The sequence below is a fragment of the Pipistrellus hanaki genome (assembly GCF_964339955.1).
Source record: "Pipistrellus hanaki genome assembly, chromosome: 8".
NCBI lineage: Eukaryota > Metazoa > Chordata > Mammalia > Chiroptera > Vespertilionidae > Pipistrellus > Pipistrellus hanaki.
In genome coordinates this window covers 73,515,925-73,534,620 of record NC_140510.1, presented here as the reverse complement: position 1 = coordinate 73,534,620, position 18,696 = coordinate 73,515,925, and the positions used below count along the sequence as shown (strand labels likewise).

General features: G+C 41.6%; 1 protein-coding gene across 1 annotated transcript in view; it reads right to left on the bottom strand.

The window, feature by feature from the left end:
- The window catches only part of LOC311627048 (aldehyde oxidase 4-like), a gene marked incomplete at its 5' end in the record, with an annotated part of 54,586 nt that extends 40,497 nt beyond the window's left edge, over window positions 1-14,089 (bottom strand). The window contains 6 exons of the mRNA XM_084893175.1: window positions 159-220; window positions 1,722-1,848; window positions 6,584-6,692; window positions 7,293-7,389; window positions 10,335-10,392; window positions 14,036-14,089. Coding sequence (XP_084749301.1) covers window positions 159-220; window positions 1,722-1,848; window positions 6,584-6,692; window positions 7,293-7,389; window positions 10,335-10,392; window positions 14,036-14,089 — 507 coding nt within the window. The remainder of the gene's footprint in view (window positions 1-158; window positions 221-1,721; window positions 1,849-6,583; window positions 6,693-7,292; window positions 7,390-10,334; window positions 10,393-14,035) is intronic.
- Between the last annotated feature and the right edge of the window lie 4,607 nt (window positions 14,090-18,696).

Sequence of the window (18,696 nt, the reverse complement as noted above, 5' to 3'; positions counted from 1 at the left end):
CCTTCAAAGCTTATAGACATGGCATAGGGGATATACTGAGATTTTAATAATTTTGCTATTCAATAGATGCAAACTCTACTGAAGAAAATGAAATATAGATTTAGAAATAATTAAATCGGTTGAAAAATTTTCTCTATATATTCTTTATGTTAACTTACCGCGCAGAAAGTATTTCCACTTTCTATAATTGGTCGGTATCCAGTACAGCGACACAAATTACCTGATTAAGAAGAGATCAATTTTTAACAAATGATATAGAAATATATTGCATATTTTTCCTTCATGTTTTCAGTTATAATAGCAAGTTATAATAGCAATTAAATTCTTTTTTTTTTCTTCCCAAACCAGCAAAATTGCTCTTTGAAACAGAGATGTAAAAAAATAGATCTTGTGCCAGAGTTTACAACATAATCTCATAATGGTTGCTATGTGAATTACAGGCATAGAATCTGGGAGGAAATAGTCCATTGCTATAAGACTGTGTATATTAAAAAAAAAAAAAAAAAGAAAAAGCAAGAAAAATCACAATATATCTGATTTTTCAAAACTCCATATACTTCACTAGTGTGGGTTATTTCATTGAACAAAGATTACCTATTGTTCAAATCTATTCAGGTTTGGTTAAAATTATAATTGAAACCATAGGCCAAAGTTTTAGTACTTAGTGAGAAACTGAAAAAATTTGAGTAAAGAAGTTGTTGAGAGATAAGGAAAAACATTAGAGAATATTTCCATATCAGTTACCATAAAATTTATGTTGAATTTTTAATTTGCTTTAGTCTACATCTTTTCATGATAAAACTGAATTTTTCTAGGTCTTTTAATTGAAAGGGACCAAGAGCTTTCTTGTGATATTCAGATATTTGCTCCTACAGCTTTCACCAAAGAACTAATGACCAGTTACTTTAAAACTAGGTATGTTTGTTACAGAAGACTACATTTCATAACATGACATACTCTCTTTTTTTGTAGAAAATTGTGTTTGTTCACCAAAACTTGACAGCTATTTGTTATAGAAAATTGAATCCATGCCCTAACCAGTTTGGCTCAGTGGATAGAGCGTCAGCCTGTGGACTGAAGGGTCCCAGGTTCGATTCCAGTCAAGGGCATGAACCTTGCTTGCGGGCACATCCCAGTAGGGAGTGTGCAGGAGGCAGCTGATCAATGTTTCTCTCTCACCGATGTTTCTGACTCTTTATAAAATATCAATAACATATATTTTAAAAAAGAAAATTGAATTCATCACCAAGCTTATTGTGATATGCTTCTATGACCTCTTTGATCTTATAATAAACCCAACCAGAACATAAAACTGTAAAGTATCTGAAAGCCTATTCTCTTTGTAAAATTACTATAAGTAAGTAGAATTCATGAATGATCTTAACACTTTAATTTAAAAAATAAACAACAAAATCTTGTTCTTCCATACTGCCCAAATTTCCACTTTTAGGAAAGATTCTATTGAAAGTGTTATCAATAGCACATCTGAATGGCTTTGCAGAAGGACAATGGGCTCTATGAAGGGAGAAAGTTTTGTGATAAAACCAATATAGCCCCAATTCTTGGCCTATCTACTGACAAAATGAAGGCAGCACTTCCTGGAAAGGACTTGGGTGAAGCGAGGTAGTAAAGAGGAAGCCCAAAGCTCTGCCACAACTTTCTCTAGTTGCTTGGTTCATTCCTATCTTAGGTCTTGCCTGCAGAAGGCCAAGAAGGCTCACCTCCAAGAGCTTCCATTATTTGCTCAGGGGTCGGCTCTGGGTGGTTCCTCAGCAGCGTGTAGATGGACATCGCCATCCCTGGGCTGCAGAAGCCACACTGTGTGCCGTGGCACTTGGCAAGTCTTTCCTGGGAGGAAAGGGTACATTATTTATGCACTAAACCTTTGGGTTCCGTATACTGGACAGGAAATAAAAGAGAGTGAGAAATAACAATTTACTTCATGCATTCTATACAAAGAATCTATGCCATGAAGATGCAGATGTGAGACACGACTCTGGGTTCCTCTGTGTGACTCTGTCCCATGTGTCTCTTGCATGGTGCTCACCTAGATGGCTCAAACATTTTCCAAATAGCACTCCCCCTGAAATGAAAGCCACATAGTTCAACTATGGCTAAACTTAAAGGACAGATATTCCATAATATTTTAATAACTATATATAGTGTCAGGTGGGTACTAGACTTATTGAGGAGCAGTCAAGCATAATATTTGCTTACTCCATCATCTTGGAGGGAACCTTGGAAGTTAAATAAATGTCTAACCAATATGCTGTACACCTGAAACTAATATATTATTGAATATCAAGTGTAATTAAAAAAATGTTAATGCAACAATGGCATATGCAACCATAAAAAAAAAAAAAAAAAAAAAAAAAAAAAAAGGACAGACATTGTTCTAGTGCTAAAGGGAAATGTGGCTGTGTGGCTTCAGATGTGGCATAGAAACTGGCTGTAAATGTGGTGGTCAATCTTAACAACTGGATCTGTGGGGGAAAAAAGCCCTGATTTGTAGTTTCTACCAATTTCAGCTGTGCAAATATTTCCAATAGGGCTGGCATCAGGCTTCCAGTGTGATGTCTTTGAATGCGGATCTGGGGAGAGATGTACAGTGGAATACCATTCTGTGGAATTTCCACCAAGTAGATATAATAGACAAATAATCTTAAGGGTATAAACAAGAGTAAATGTAGTAAAATAATTAGCAGATGATGAATGATGATATTTATTAACTTTGTTTTTGTCATTACTTATTTAATTTTAAGTTTGTGTAGTTTCATTGTTAATAATGGCTGTGTTTAAAGAATGGCTCACAAAGTTCCTGAAAGTTTAAGAATCAGCTCTCACAAGCCAGTATAAGCCTATTCCAGGGCACTACTGAACAAATCAATATTTGAGAGAGACTTCTGGTCAAGGAGGTAAATGCTGTGCTTGACTTCTCCCATGACCACATCAAAATTACAATCAAATTATAAACCAACCATCACTGAAAACCACCTGAAGACTAGCTGAATGGGATTCTTACGACTAAGGATTTAAAGAAGAGGCCACATAGTGACTGGTAGGAGAGGCAAAGACACAAAACAGGCTGATCCCACACCCACCCATGATGGTTAAGAACAGGGTGGGCTACCTTGGCTGTGGAGGGAGCAAAGGATCCTAGCCTCATATCCAGAGTACCAGTTGCCAGGAAGAGGAGTCTTTACAATACTTGGCTGTGAAAATCAGCAGGGGTTCTGTCTGAGTGAGACTGAGAAGTGCTGGAGACCCAGGCATTCTCTTAAAGTGCCTGAGCACAGATTTACTTAGCCACAAACATCTGCCCCAAGTTATAGCAACAGGAAAGCAGCTTGAAAAAAGCCAGGGACATGAGGGCACCCGAATCATCTGGCTTCAGGTGAGGGCTGGAGGGGCGGGTCTCTCTTGGACAGAAAATACTAGAGTGCACACCATTGTTCTTTGGTTGAGCTCTCCTCCCACATAGCCATCAGTTGGACAACATTGTTCCTATGTTGAGCCCTTCTCCTGCCTGGCCTGCTGGTGCAGGTAGTGCCAAATCTGATTTTCCAATTAATTACACTGTTCACCCCACCCTAGTGATTCATTAAGAACCTGCCCTACCCAACTATGCACAAACCTGAAACCTCTTTAAATTGACAGGTCTCAGCCTACCCCGTTGACTTCCTTAACATATCTCAGAGACACACGAACTCTAGACAAGTAGCATCTGGCCCCAGCATGCCTCATACCTCTGACACAAGTGGCAGCTGGCCTCAGTTTGCAGCTTAACATCTCCCAGGCACCTCCAAGTTTAGCACAGATGGCAACCATCTGCAGATCACTTTGTAGCTTCTACGTGGTGGCCTTGGGCCAGGCATAGCAAGTGACTTGGTCTGCCCCAGAGATCCTCCCAAGAGCTCCCAGAACCATCATACCTGGTTTTAGGCCACACCAGAACACCAACCAATTAGCCACACAAACAACAGACCCAAAGGATGGCCAGCGCAGGCACCGGAACCTTGATAAAGCAAAACCACTCCATGGAATCAGCCCCTGAAAAACAGCTTGTCTGCTGTAGTCACAGACATTCCTCACAGCCAGTTAGCCTGGGGTCAATTTATCTCACTGATATTGCCACAGCAATGAAAGCTCAGCAATAATAAGAGGGCACAGACAATCCACTCGTGTGATGAAGGAGAATGCCTCACTGGGCCCTACAGGACACCTATTATATAAGGCAACTCTGCCAAGACTAGAAGATGTAACAGATTCATCTAAAGTAGAAAAAATAAAACAAAACGAAACAAAACAAAAAAACCGCAGAGAATCAGCCAACATGGCTGGGGAAACAAAGAAAAATATCCCAAATGTAAGAACGGGACAAAATTTCAGAAAAAGGGCTCAGCCGAAACTGGTTTGGCTCAGTGGATAGAGCATTGGTCTGCAGACTGAAAGGTCCCAGGTTTGATTCCGTCAAGAGCATGTATCTTGGTTGCAGGCACGTTCCCAGTAGGGGGTGTGCAGGGGGCAGCTGGTCGACGTTTCTCTCTCATTGACATTTCTAGCTGTCTATCCCTCTCCCTTTCTCTCTATGGAAAATCAATAAAATATATTATAAATAAAAAGAAAAAGAAAAAGAGCTCAACAAATGGAGACAAGTAATCTACCAGATGCAGAGTTTAAAACACTGCTTACAAGGATGTTCTATGAACTTAGGGGAAGAGTGGATGAATTTAGTGAGAACTTCAACAAAGAGAGAAGAAACATAAGAATGACAGTCAGAAAACATAAAAAAAGAATCAGTTAAGGATACAATTTCTAAAATGAAGCCTGCATTTTTAACATGATATGCTAATTTGAAAAAATATATGCAGCCTTATATTCATTGCAGCAATATTTACAATAGCTAAGATATGGAAACAACGTAAATGTCCGTCAATGAACTAGTGGATAAAAAATTGTGGTACAGAATCAATATATGCAAAGTAGGAAGATAGTGGCCTTAGTTAAACACCTGTAATCACCGCCTCCCACAACCACATCAAAATTACAGAGGCACGAAAATGGAAGAGACTGATGATTCTCAGAGGGAAGAGAAGTGGGGAAGGGGCGGGAAGTGATTAAACAAAGATCTTATATGCATATATGCATTATATATAGACACAGACAATAGGAAAATGGAGGCCTGTGGCAGGTGGGAACCAGGTGAAGGGGAACAAGGGGGGGAGGGTGTGGAATAATCTCAACAATAAAGAAAAAAAAAATTTAAAGCCATGGTACATATATACAGTGAAATATTACTTGGCCTTAAAAAAGAATAAAATTTTACCATTTGGACAACAGATGAACATATAGAGTATTATGTGAGTGCAGTAAGTCAGACAAAGACAAATACCATATTATCTCACATTTGAAATCTAAAGAACAAAACAAACAAACAAAACAGAAGCTGACTCATGAATACAGAGAACAAACTGATAGTTGCCAGATGGGAGGGCAGGGGTTAGAGGACTGGGTGAAAAGGTGGAAGGAATCAAGAAGTACAAACTGGCAGATACAAAACAGTCATGGGGATGTAAAGTGCATCATAGGGAATATAGTCAATAATATTGTAATAACTGTGATTATTATAACAGGTTACAACCTGTTATCTTCCATAAACATCTGCTTTTCTATCTCATTTTCTTTTCTCATAAGACTGAACTGTTCTTGTTTGGTTTGGTGCCAGCTGGTACTAGACTTACCAGGGGGATCACTTCATAAGTTACAGTAATGTCTAACCACTATGTTTTACACCTGAAACTAACATAATATTGAATGTCAAATGTGATTTTGAAAGGTGACTGGAGAGAAAGAAATCTGATAGGCTGCGGCATGAGGTGCTTCCGTAACTGTGAAGGTGGTGAGGCAGGTATGCCATGCACTGTAACCAAATACTCATCAATGGGAACACACTGTCAGAGGACGCTCTTGGCTTCTATGCTCCAACCACAGTTTTCGAGGGGAAAGAATGTCAAGGGGAAATATGGCTATTTACCATTTTTCTTTTTATACACTGCTTTTAAAACAACTTTTGCAGCAGTTCCTATGCTAGTATATGCAAATAGCATCGCCATTTCCTCAGAAAGTCCAGCAAACTTTGCTAAACATGTTGTCATTTTAGCTGTGTTTTATTGCCACCGGGATGCTCAGTTTCTCCTGAGACATTTGGTGAGTATGGGGCTTATTTGTACACACAATTAGCCTCTCATTTAGAGGTCAGTATTTTGAATGTGGTAGACAACCTGTTATCTTCCATAAACACCTGCTTTTCTATCTCATTTTCTTTTCTCATAAGACTGAACTTTCTTGTTTTGTTTAGGGCAAAGGCAAGGCTGAGAAGTTAAATAAGATATATTAAAATTAATAAAGAAAACTTTATTTATACACCAATCTTTGAAAAGATTCCTAGTTACAAAGCATGGAATCTAACCAAATGGGAATTTAAAAGGACAAAGGATCTCACAGTTGGCAACCTATTTAGAGTACATGGGACCATGAGGGATACCTATACCAACACCTGGTCCCAATCAGAATACACGCTTACCTGCACGGGGTGGATCCTGGTTTTGATGCTTCCGATACCTTCCACCGTGGTGACAGCAGCCCCATACAGAGAACAGATGGGCACCAGGCATGCGGTGACTGGATAATGACTGTGAGAGAATTGTGTCAAGAGAACACCTGGGAATCATAGGGAGTGGGTAACATAATTCAGGGAGTAATGTCGGTCTGGGAGAATCACTGGACTGTATTTCTATGAGAATACAGAGAACTCTAGAAATAAAACCATAAATTTCTGGAAGTGTTCAAGAAAGGACTTACTTATGGCTGGTGTAGGATATGAAAAAGAAATGGAAAAATAGAATAAGAAAGTGTTTTGTGTAGGGCCTCACAGAGACCTTCAATTCTCTATTTTTCCCCCTCATTCTAGGGAAATAAATGTTTTACTGAGCATAAGAAGACTTATATAAATCAACATGGGTTAGTTATATCCAGTGACTCCCAGCCATGCAAACCTTTTAAAAATACAAATACTCTGGTTGCACACTACGTAATTATATATAATCTGATGGGAAGAAAGTCCATGGGAAAGATCTAGAACTTGGGAAGCTGCAGGGAGAGCAGGCCCAGAGCTGTGTGAGTGCCATGGGCACCTGGGGAGAGGGAGAGGGGTGAATATGGACAGCAAAGCGAGAGGGTCCACAACCTTCCCAGATGTGCCCAAGCAGGGCCCTGGCCAACACAAAGGATACCGGATCTTCTTGGTCTTGGGGTCATATCTTGACACCATGACAGTGCAGGCGCCACAGCCTCCACTCCCACAGCCGTACTTGGTGCCTGTGAGGTGGACTGGAAAGAAGCAAGTCAAGGAAAAAAAGGACCCAGGCTCCTTTGCTTTTATTTTTTAAAATATTTTAAAATTGATTTCAGAGAGAGGAAGGGAGAGGAAGAGAGAGATAGAAGCATCAACAATGAGAGAAAATTATCCATCCTCCTACATGCCCTCTACTGGAGATTGAGCCTGAAATCCTGGCATGTGCCTTGCCTGGGAATCAATAGTAACATCCTGGTTGATGGGGCAACACTCAACCACTGAGCCACACAGGCTGGGCCCCTTTGCGTTTTACATTCTTTTTCCTTGGATGCTGACAAGTAACATGTTCTCTTGAGTTCCTTGCTCAAGAGTTCTTCTTTTGTATATAAAGGAGCTCATTGGTAAAGGTGAGAAAAAATTTTCTTTTTCAGATGCATTTCTAAATGCAAATTTTTCATATTTTGGGAGATAATAAGATGGCACTCCCGAAGGGACTAGGGCAACTCTGTGCAACTCAACACATTACCATTTTGGCAGCACACCATCTGGATAGTCCCACTACAGGGAGTACGTGAAGACTTCAGAGAGCCTCATGCCTGTTAGATCAGGGGTTGCATCCAAATGAGGAAGGAAAAAGCCGGTTAAATCCAGAGTTCTGGACCACAAACTCTGGACTCAGGTTACGTTATTGCTGTGGAGGTGGTGTGTGTGCAAAACTTAGAAAAATCCCCCTGGGAAACTTGCCTTTCTCTGGCTCAGCAATGCAATGCTTTTACCTTCTTATGGGATTAGGTACTATTAACTTAATAACAATGGTTCTTGAGCTAGTCATGTCAACAACCACTGTGTACTTTTCCTCTGTAAAGCATTTGCATATTTCCACAGAGGGAGAACAAACCACCTATGTAAACTCCCTGCTTTCTGTTCTGTATGAATCTGCTGGAATTGGCTTGGGAGCTTTTCTGGTTGAGGGTTAAAAGGATTTCATCGGTGGAGATCAGACTTGGCTTGGGTAGAGGTGGAGACTAACTTCATCTTAGAGATGGCTGCAGGAAGAGATGGAATTCTGCGTTGGGTCAGTACACCCCGGAGTGAAACAGCTTTGTGATGCACGTGTTAACATTGAATGAAAAAGCCAAAAGTTGGTGCAACTGGCTGCTTTGTCCTTTGGTCACCAAACAGCTAGTTTGATGCTTCCTTCATCCACTCCCACCAGAGGTGCCTGCCTCAAACAGTTCCTTCCACATTTTGTCAGTTCATCCTACAGCTCATCATTTAAGTGGGTTGCCAGATAAAATACAGGGGGAGGACAAAAGCAGGCCTACAGTGGTGAGTACATGAAACACAGAGTTTACTCTTGTATCATTATTTACTAATTATTGTATGATTTTCCTCTAGCCAACATATCTGCGCCTATTCCACTCATTATTCCAGGAACTGGGCTTGTAGCTGGAAAACAAACACACAAGAGCAAACAACAGGCCAAATCCTCCCTCAGGGGCTCTCCCACCTCCCGTTTACGCAGCGTCAAAATCGCACAGTTGGTCAGCACACCCTACTACTTCCCTTTGTGTCATTTCCAAATTCACTACAGACTTCTCTGTGCTTTCTCTAGACCTCCTAAATGAAGAAATTCATCGATATTAGGAGCAAGCTAAACATGCATGGACTCCCAAGGAAACATGGCCGGAAGCCGCTCTGGGCAGAATTGCCCTAGCCTCCCATTTCCCATCGCCCCAGTGTCCTCCTCTGTTTATTCTTCCTGGTGCCCAAAGGCATAAAGAAGTCGTTCTAAGTAAATGTGGCTCACCTGAGAGGCCTCAACTTCTGATTACAGAGTCAACAGTACTGGGATGGAGTCAGAGGCTTATTATTTTTAAAACATGTTTTTATTGATTTTTAGACAGGGAGGAAGGGAGAGGGAGAGAGAAAAAGAAACATCAGTGATGAAAATCATTAATCAGAAGGCTCCTGCTTGCTCCCCCTACCGGGGATTGAGCCCCCAAATGGGCATGTGCCCTGACCCGGAATCTACAGGTGACCTCTTGACTCCTGGGTAGATGCTCAACCACTGAGCCACACCCATTGGACCAGAGGCTTATTTTTAACTTGTTCTCAAGTGGGTGATGCACAAATATTGGCTTTTCTGTCTGAGCCATGGCATACACCAGCACTGACCTACTGCACTTTTCACAGGACTCCCATGGCCCCTTCCAGGGCCCTGTACCTAATTTACATAGCTAATTTTATATTTTTCCCCCCCTGAAGGCAAGTCTCCAATATTATAAAAACTTCAGGCTCCACAAACCCCAATCTGCTGCTGACATGGGGACTGACTCAGGCGTCATTGCCAGAATGGGACCCAGTCACACAAGATACCAAATATAAGGAAGCCATCCATCTTTCTTTCACTATCTCACTCCTTCCCAAGGTCACAGCCTCCTACGGAGTCAACCCATCCATCCCAGCTACTCAGTGATAGTTCAGTCACACGTACAGTTCCCAGAATAGTGAGTGGAATAGGGGCAGATATATTGATGAAAAAAGTAAAATGATGGGGTAGGAAACTATATTGCAAGGGGTTTCATTGAACAGGCGGCATTCGGCACACGTAATTTATTAGACATGCTTCCCTGAGCAATTGGCCAGGCGTTTTCACCTTCACATGCCTGAATATGAAGCTGCCATCCAGGTGACCGTGGGCCACAAAAGTCATGAAGTTATTTCCCAAAGCTATTCCCAGTGGACCCTCGTGGTTCCCTGGAAGGGTCTTTTGGGTGAATGCTCAGGTGGAAAACTACAACAAATAAAGTACACATCTGTCACTTCTGGAGGCATTATCTGAACTCCAACGGGACACTAAACATTGGACACCAGGCTATTGACCCAGAACAAATACAGGGTGGCTTTCTTCAGAAGTCTTAGTGTGTTCACTGTCTACCACCCAACTCAGATAGATTACAGCAAAACGTAAGGATACGGACTTTCCGCAGGTAGAACAGCAGGGTCATTTCAGGATCAGCGCTCTTCTCTACGACCTACATTGTGGAGCGAAAGGAGGGCTTCAGGAAGAGAACACCAGAACGTGTGGCAACTCTACCTGTTGTTTAGGGGCATGTTTTTGGTAGGTGATGGCATCAAAGACAAAACAACAGCAAAGGAAACACAATACTTGGAGTCAGAATTTTGAAAAAAATGAGCATTATCTTAACGTCTCTGCATTTTGTAACACATATGACAAGTGTAAATTCTGGATTGTTTTTCCTTATAGTCATCTAGGGAAATGGATACACAGGTTCCAAAATTGATCAAGATAACTAGTGGCTACGGAAAGCCACAAAACAGATTAACTGCAGAAGATTTTTTAACAGAGTCATAAGATCAAAAGGGAGTGGGTTTAAGGGAGACACCCTGTCTTCTCCATCCTTCCTCAATGAAATGCAGGTGCCAGTAGATGAGGGAAGTGCAGAAGGGAGCATCAATCACTGCCTTTCTCTCATGGTGCATGCCAGGCTGTTGGCACGAATAAATCAAAGCTGATACCTGTGATGAAAGCTGTCTGCCCTCCCTGTCCAAGCAGCTCCCTGGCAGGGTACAGTTAGGCAGGATTAGAGAGAACTGAAGAGAAAATCGCCTGGAAGAGTAGCACTGAGCAACAACAAAAAAGAGAACATTATTTTTTCTAAAAGTGTCTGTATTTTTATCTACCCAGGAAAAAAAACAGCAGCAAACCACAATATTTTAAATAAATGCCTCATATTTCCAAGCTTCCTTCCGTGTCCTCAGAGGATCTGAAGAGCCAGAGAAAAGCTCAGGACCCATTAGACATGGAAGGAGCAAGGCCCAAACGAAGGAGAAAACAAGATAGGGCTTTGGGAACTTAATGAAAGGATGCTAACTGCAATTCTGACATCTCATGTATATAGCACTCCCAGCCATTTAAAATAAACATTTCAGCCCTGCCATAGTGGCTCAGTGGTTGGGTATCGACCTATGAACCAGGAGGTCACGGTTCCATTTTGGTCAGGGCACATGCCTAGGTTGTAGGCTTAATCCCCAGTAGGGGGAATGCAGAAAGCAGCCAATCAATGATTTTTTTCTCTCATCATTGAAATTTCTCTCTCTCCTATCTCTCTCTCTCTCTCTCTCTCTCTCTCTCTCTCTCTCTCTCTCTCTCTCTCTCCCTCTCTCTCGTCCCTTCCTCTGTGAAATCAATAAAACTATATTTTAAAAATAAATAAATATTTCAGTAGTCATAAGAAAAATTCTGGTCATACCATAAGTTGCACTCACAAAATTGTATTAGTACTTTCTGTTTCCTCTGGTACTTTATAGACACATAGGAAATGATTTCTTTTTACTATGTATATGAAGAAAGGAGCAACTTTACCAATATCCAGAGATAAGCAAGGGAGAACCACAATGAGAGAACATTTTACATCTATCAGATTAGCACAGTTTAGCAAGTCTGATTGAATCAAGTGTTGGTAAGAAGGCAGTACTTGTCATGCAATCATCTGTGGGAAAATGTATCTTGTGTAGGATTCAGAAAGCCACCTGGCAGGACCTAAGACATTGGCATGCCATAATCTCACTGAGTGATTTTCTTGCCAGCGTTGGTAAGGAAACACACAGTTGGGGGTTCACTGCATGTAGTGGGGAATTGGAAGCATCCCATGTGTGTATCACTGGGGGACTGCATAAGCAGAGTGAAGACGTACACAGACGTACACAGCCCGGAGAGCTCTACATGTAGAGATAATGAGCCAGGGGTTCAGAGAGCAACATGGATAGATCTCAAAAACAGCGGTGAGTCACAAAAGACATGAAGGGATGTGTAAGTCTTTGTAAAGTAAATCACAATTTCACTCAGGTGAAATATAATAAGAATATAAGCACATGCATACAAAGCCAAGAAGTGCACAGTTGAACATTGAACAATGTGGAATTAGGGGGGCTGGTCCCCCTGCACAGTTGAAAATTTGTGTATAACTTCTGACTCCCCTGAAGCTTAACTATTAATAGACCACTGTTGACTGGAAGCCTTACCAATAACATAAGCAGTCAATAACACATAGTTTGTATGTTATATAAACATATATATATATTTATATTATATTCTTGCAATAAAGTAAGCTAGTGAAAATGTGATTAAGAAAATCATAAGGAAAATACATTGTAAAAAAACACACACACCACACACAAAACCACACATAAGTGGACCAGCACATTTCAAACCTGTATTGTTCAAGGGTCAGCTGCATATATTTCAAGGCTACATCTATCTTTCTAAATGACTACATTGAAAGTATATGACAAGGATGTATGAAAGTATATGACAAGGACAAACTATACGCACAAGAGTGGATGCATCTGGGAGAAGGAAATAAAGAGAAAATAAGAAATAAAAAGAAAACAATATAAAGCAGAAGAAGAGCCTTGTTGATGAAGACGTGCCATTGGTGGAGGAATGTGCTTCACTCAACTCTGTGCTCCTGGGTCTAAAGGAAAGAAGACCAACCACAAAAATAGCAGCAAACCCGATTTCTCCAAAGAGCTGCATATATTTCCATCCTTCTATTTGCCATCTACAACTTGTCTTAGAAATTTGTAAAATGGAGAAAGGGAAAAATACCAAAATATCAGCTATGAATTCAAAAGATTGGGAGACGTGGAGAGGGAATAATCATTCGAAAGTGTTATTAAAGGATAAATGGTTTTATTTGCCAGCAACAGCAAAGCAACAAAGCCCCATTTTCCCTGTGCTCAGAAAAGCTCTTAGCTTTTGAATTCCTGTGAACTGTCTACTCAGCAGTTATTCTTCCGACTTGCCAGTGGCTCCAGGTCATGTAAGATCCTGAACAATGGGTAAGCAATATTACTAAATCCAGATTTTTTTTTTTGTTGTTGTTCTTTTCTTTCTCTTTCACTTTTGTTCTATAGTTCATGGGTTTCCTAAAAATGTTGTTTCCCTGCTATTTGACAGGCAACGCTCCCAAGAATTTTTGCCATGATTAAAGTTGAGTTCCTCTTTTAAGGGAAGAACATCAGTAATACAGTACAACTGAGGCTTCGGAAGCAAAATCATTAACACCAAATTTTAATATGTTATAAGTTTTTTCCCTACCTAATTGTCTCAAAGCATCTCAAACATTTTACTTATTCATTTTGCTCATTCAAGCACAGGCCTGAGGACAACTGAGCATTTGAGTTGCCTCACCTCTTCCCCAGTGGACATAGCTGCCTCCCTGCCCCATGGCTCAGCAGAGCTGCTTCAGTTTCTGGGCTAATTGACCAGCCTGAGTGGATGTATGACGGCAAAACAAAATCATATCCTTAATGTCACATGTGCCTTCTGTTGAAATAACATCGGTGAACTTCAGTAGAGCTAATATAGTTTTTCATAACCTGGGTCAGAATTCACTCCCATTGTAATCCATTGGAGCTCCTTACTGTCCAAAAGAAAAGTTAAGGCAAGCAATAGCCCCCATGCTTTCATCATTTTGCACTAAACCTTGAATGAATGATGCATTTTCAAGTTCAGACGAGTATATACTAGTTTGACTTGAAAAAGACAGAAGGCAGAGGTTAATTAAGGACTGGCATCGTAGTGAAAAGAAACTAGCTTGGCTTTTGTCTCTGGTGTGCAAAAGTTCATATTAATTTATTGTGTAAACTTACCTTTCTTCCATTCACAAAGAAAATCAGCTCATCAGAACTGGGGAGAGAAGGCATCGTGCCAGAAAACAGTGCCTCCACCCCAGTAGGAAGTTTTCCTTCCGATAGAGCAGGTCGGTGAGAGCAAACACCTAGATAGATGCCTACCAGTCTTGGAAAAGCCCAAGCATCAGCGGGTGATTTATAGCCACATCTGAGACCCGCCCCGTCCTGACCTCAAGCACTTCAAAGGGCTCTTGGCAGCACCTGTCTCCTCCTATGCCAGGAGTGAGCCAAATCATTGCCAGTCCCCTTTAAAGACCAGAATGGCTCGCTAGTGAAATGTGTAGAAAGCCAGGGACTAATAAACACAAATTGAGTTTTGCCCACTGTCATGGCTCAGTGGTTGAGCATCGACCTATGAAATCAGGAGGTCATGGTTCAATTCCCAATCAGAGCACATTCCGGGATTGTGGGCTCGATCCCAGTGTGGGGCATGTAGGAGGCAGCCCTTCAGTGAATCTCATCATTGAGGTTTCTATCTGGCTCTCCCTATTCCTTCCTCTCTGAAATCAATATATATATATATATATATATATATATATATATATATATATATATATATATATATATTTTAAATATATATTTTTTAAAAATTGAGTTTTAAAGAGGCTATTGTTATTTTTAAACTAACCAAACCATCAGTCAATATAATACTATTAGTGACCCGGTGCATGAAATTTGTGCACATTAAAAGGGGATTAACTAGAGGAAATAACTTAATATTGCTATTTGCCCTTTCTCTATAATAGAGGTGTCAGAGATGAAAGAAAATTAGTGAAATGTATAGGAAAACCTTCCTCCTGTCAGAGTCTGGGTAACACCATGGGACCAGAGTCAAGTCCCCTCCCACCCACATGCACCTCAAAATCAAGTGAGACCACGACCCGGCTGCCTCCCCCCCACCCCCCGACATTGGGCTAGATTCAGACCTGGCCAGTCCCATCCTTGTCAAGTCCTGCTGGGCAGGGGGCATAGCCTCAGGTCCCCTAGCCTGGTGCTGGGGTGGGGGGCATGGCCTGAAGTCCCCTGTCAAGCTCCACCTGGTGGGGGGCGAAACCTGAAGTCCCCCAACCTGATCTGGGGTGAAAGGAGCAGCCTGAGGTTCCCTAGCCCAGCACCAGGATGGGAAGCACACCTTGAGGTCCCCCATCAAACCCCACTGGGCAGGGAGCATGGTCTCAGGTCCTCTGGCCTGGCATTGGGGCAGTGGTGTGTGGCCTGAGGTCCCCCAGCCTGCCTCCAGGGTGGGGGGTGTGGCCTGAGGTCCCCCAGCCTGACTCCAGGGTGGGGTGTGTGGCCTGAGGTCCCCTGTCTAGCCCCATGGGGCAGGGAGGGCGCAGCCTCAGGTCCTTGCAGATTGCTCGTTAGGGCTCCTGATGGGAACTTGGCCTCAGCTGTGGGTACAGCCATCTTTGTGATGGAGTGATGGTCAGTTAGCATATCCCCTCTTTATTAGATTGGATACTATTGAAACTCATGAAACTTTTCCCAGTGTCCTTAAAGATTTATTGAAACCCAACCACATTCATTTATGTGTGGATTCTGGCTGGTTTCCAGCTGCAACAGCAGGCTGAGCAGTCGCAGTCGAGATCTTATGGTCTGCAAAGCCTTAAAATATTTACTCTCTGGGTGTCTTACAGAGAAAGTTTGCTGACCCCTACTGGAGAAAGAAGGCATCCATGTTTTTGATTGGCCTTTTGATGATGGTGCAGCACCATCCAACCAGGTTGTTGGTGACTGGTTACGTCTGGTAAAAAGTAACTTTCCTGTAGAACCTGGTGGCTGTATTGCCACACGTTGTGTTGCAGGCCTTGGGAGAGCGCTGGAGCTTATTGCCCCAGCATTAATCAAAGGTGGAATGAAATATGAAGATGCAGTACAGTTCATAAGACAAAGCAGCATGGAGCTTTGAACAACAAGCAACTTTTCTAGTTGGAAAAATACTGCCCTAAAAGGTAGCTGCATTCCAAAGACTCCAGTGGTTATAAAAACAGCTGTAGCATTTGGTGATGCTATTGCTTTGGGAGTGGAATTGAGATAGGATCTAATTCGTAATACACATTAGCCAACATGTTGGGTTGGTGAATATATCTGATGAGGCTTCCATAGTAGTGGTGAAAAGTGTAGAGAGCGCTTGGGAAGGCACATTGAGTATTTCTTAACATTATTGTTGGCAGAGCCATGTCCTGGAAATGCACCATGCCAGAGGCAGGTATATTATCAGCCTGACCCTCAGCTCAGGTGCCAGGGGGTGTGTTTCATTATCTAAGTTCAGCTAAGCACAAGAAATGGATGCAATTATCCTGGCTTAGCCAGGAGTGATAATTACAAAGAAGCCACAAGAGTGAAACATTATAGCTTGATCTTTGACCATGATTTCTCTTAATTTCCTTTGTTTTAAACAAAGGAATCATGCTGTATATAATAAATGCACTGCACCCGCTCTGGGTCACTATCTCTCCATCAGAACACAGCTGTCCCACCGGGTCCTAGCTTTCCCTACTGTGTTTGTCTCTTTCATTTTCTCAATCCCCCATCTCCCCTACTTAGTACTCATGTCCTCCCTCTAGCCACGCTGGTCATGGTAAAGAGAGAAATATTTATAGAAAATTAGTTTTACCAGGCCATAAGCTTGACAGAATTGCAACCTCTATGTTTGATTATGATCAACCTATTTTTTGCTTTTAGCAAAAGGTTCTTACTGTTTAGCATTTAAAATGTGCTTATCATTTGTACCAAGTGACTTTTCCTGAAATCGTGCAGTTATGTCTTTAAATCTGTCCCCACGCCAGAATCTTATCAATATACTAGAGGCCTGGTGCACAACAGTTATGTGCTGGGGGGCTGGGGTGGTGGTGTCCCTCATCCTGACCTGCGCTCTTTCACAGTTTGGACATCCTTAGCGCTACTGTGGAGGGGGGAGAGGCTCTCACCACCACTGCTGCGCTAGCCAGCCCTCAGTCCGCCTATTGGCTGAGCAGTGCTCCTGCTGTGGGAGCTCACTGACCACCAGGGGGCAGCTCCTGCATTGAACATCTGCCCCCTGGTGGTCAGTGTGCATCACATGTACTGGCTGGTTGGATGGTTGGATGGTCGGACAGTCACTTAGCCTTTTATATATATAGATAAGAGATTTAGAAAGATTATGTGCCAAAATACCCAGCACAATACTTGTGTATTTTTAGTTTCATACTAAAATCCCAGGAACTATGAACACTCTGGACCTTATGTGGTTTATCCCTGCAGTCATTTCAAACACAGAAAAAGTAGGGCCTATGTAGTTATTTGCCTGCTCAATATATGTTTACATCTCTCACACTCATACAACTGTACATCAGGTGAGCTCAACATTTTGATTTTTAAGTCTTAGTTATTATTTAATGTCTTTCTATAAACCTCACTTTGTGCTGTTACAGAAAGCCTCCACTAATCTAGATCTTACCCATTAGCTGGATGTCACCTTTTTTCTGGTTGGCAGGTAGCAAATATATAGTTTAGTTATTTGCATCATCATATGCTGGACTATGGGAGAAGCCCAACACCTGAGACAGGTGATGAAGCCCAGTCTAATGGCACATATGAAAGAAGAGTCCCAAGAGGTCGAGAACTCCCAGAGAATAGATACAATGCCCCCAGGGCAAAAGGCAGGGGCTACAGGACAAGTCGATAATTCTAAATCTCCAAAGAGGTTCCTTCCACTCCACTCTGTTTTATGGCCTAATTGGGTATGGTGCTGGGTGAGGAGGAGAAGGGAACTGGGGGAGAATGGTGTGTTGTGCTGGGTCAAGAGGTTCTTGTAACCTATATAAGTCTTAATTGCAAAATGCATACCTTAAAGAAGCAAGCCAGTGAAAGAGAATCAGGGTGTATTAGTATGGCCTTTTCCCTGTGGGGCTCTGAAACTGTACAAGGGAACAGGTTCCCAAGTTTCTGGCAACTGATAAGCCCAGAACTTCAAAAGGTAAGAATCATTGGAAAGGAAATTATTCTACCACTTATACTCTTATTTCTAGGATCAGAAGTAGATACCTCGCTGTTCCTCTTATAAACTTTTAGAGAAGGTAGAGGGAGAACATAGGTTACCTTCACAGGCCTGCAGAATATCTGGCAGTCCTGCCTTACGATGTGTTGCTAGAATTCTATAGGGTTTTATCTCGTCTAGAGTTCCTGTGACCTACTTCACATAGAACTATGCAATTTCTAATATTTTTCCATGTCACATATATAGATATACTACCTCATTCATTTTAATATCTGTCTAGTAGTCCATCATATAGATGCATTGCACTTTATTAAACGTCCGAAATAAGGAACACCTTGTGTGTGTGTGTGTGTGTGTGTGTGTGTGTGTGTGTTCATTCTTATATAAATATTTTTCCACAATAAATATCTTTGCATATATACTTTGGTAAAAAGAAATTATTTGTATGTCCATCGGTTAAATTCCTAAAGGTGATAATGGATTTAGGGTGTTTTTTGTTTGTTTTTGTTTTTTGGGGGGAGTTTGAGAAAAATGTTCTAAGATTAGACTGTATTGAAGTTGTACAAGTTTATGAATATCCTACAAATCATTGAATTGTATACTTTAAATGAGTGAATTTTATGGTTTGTGAATTATATCT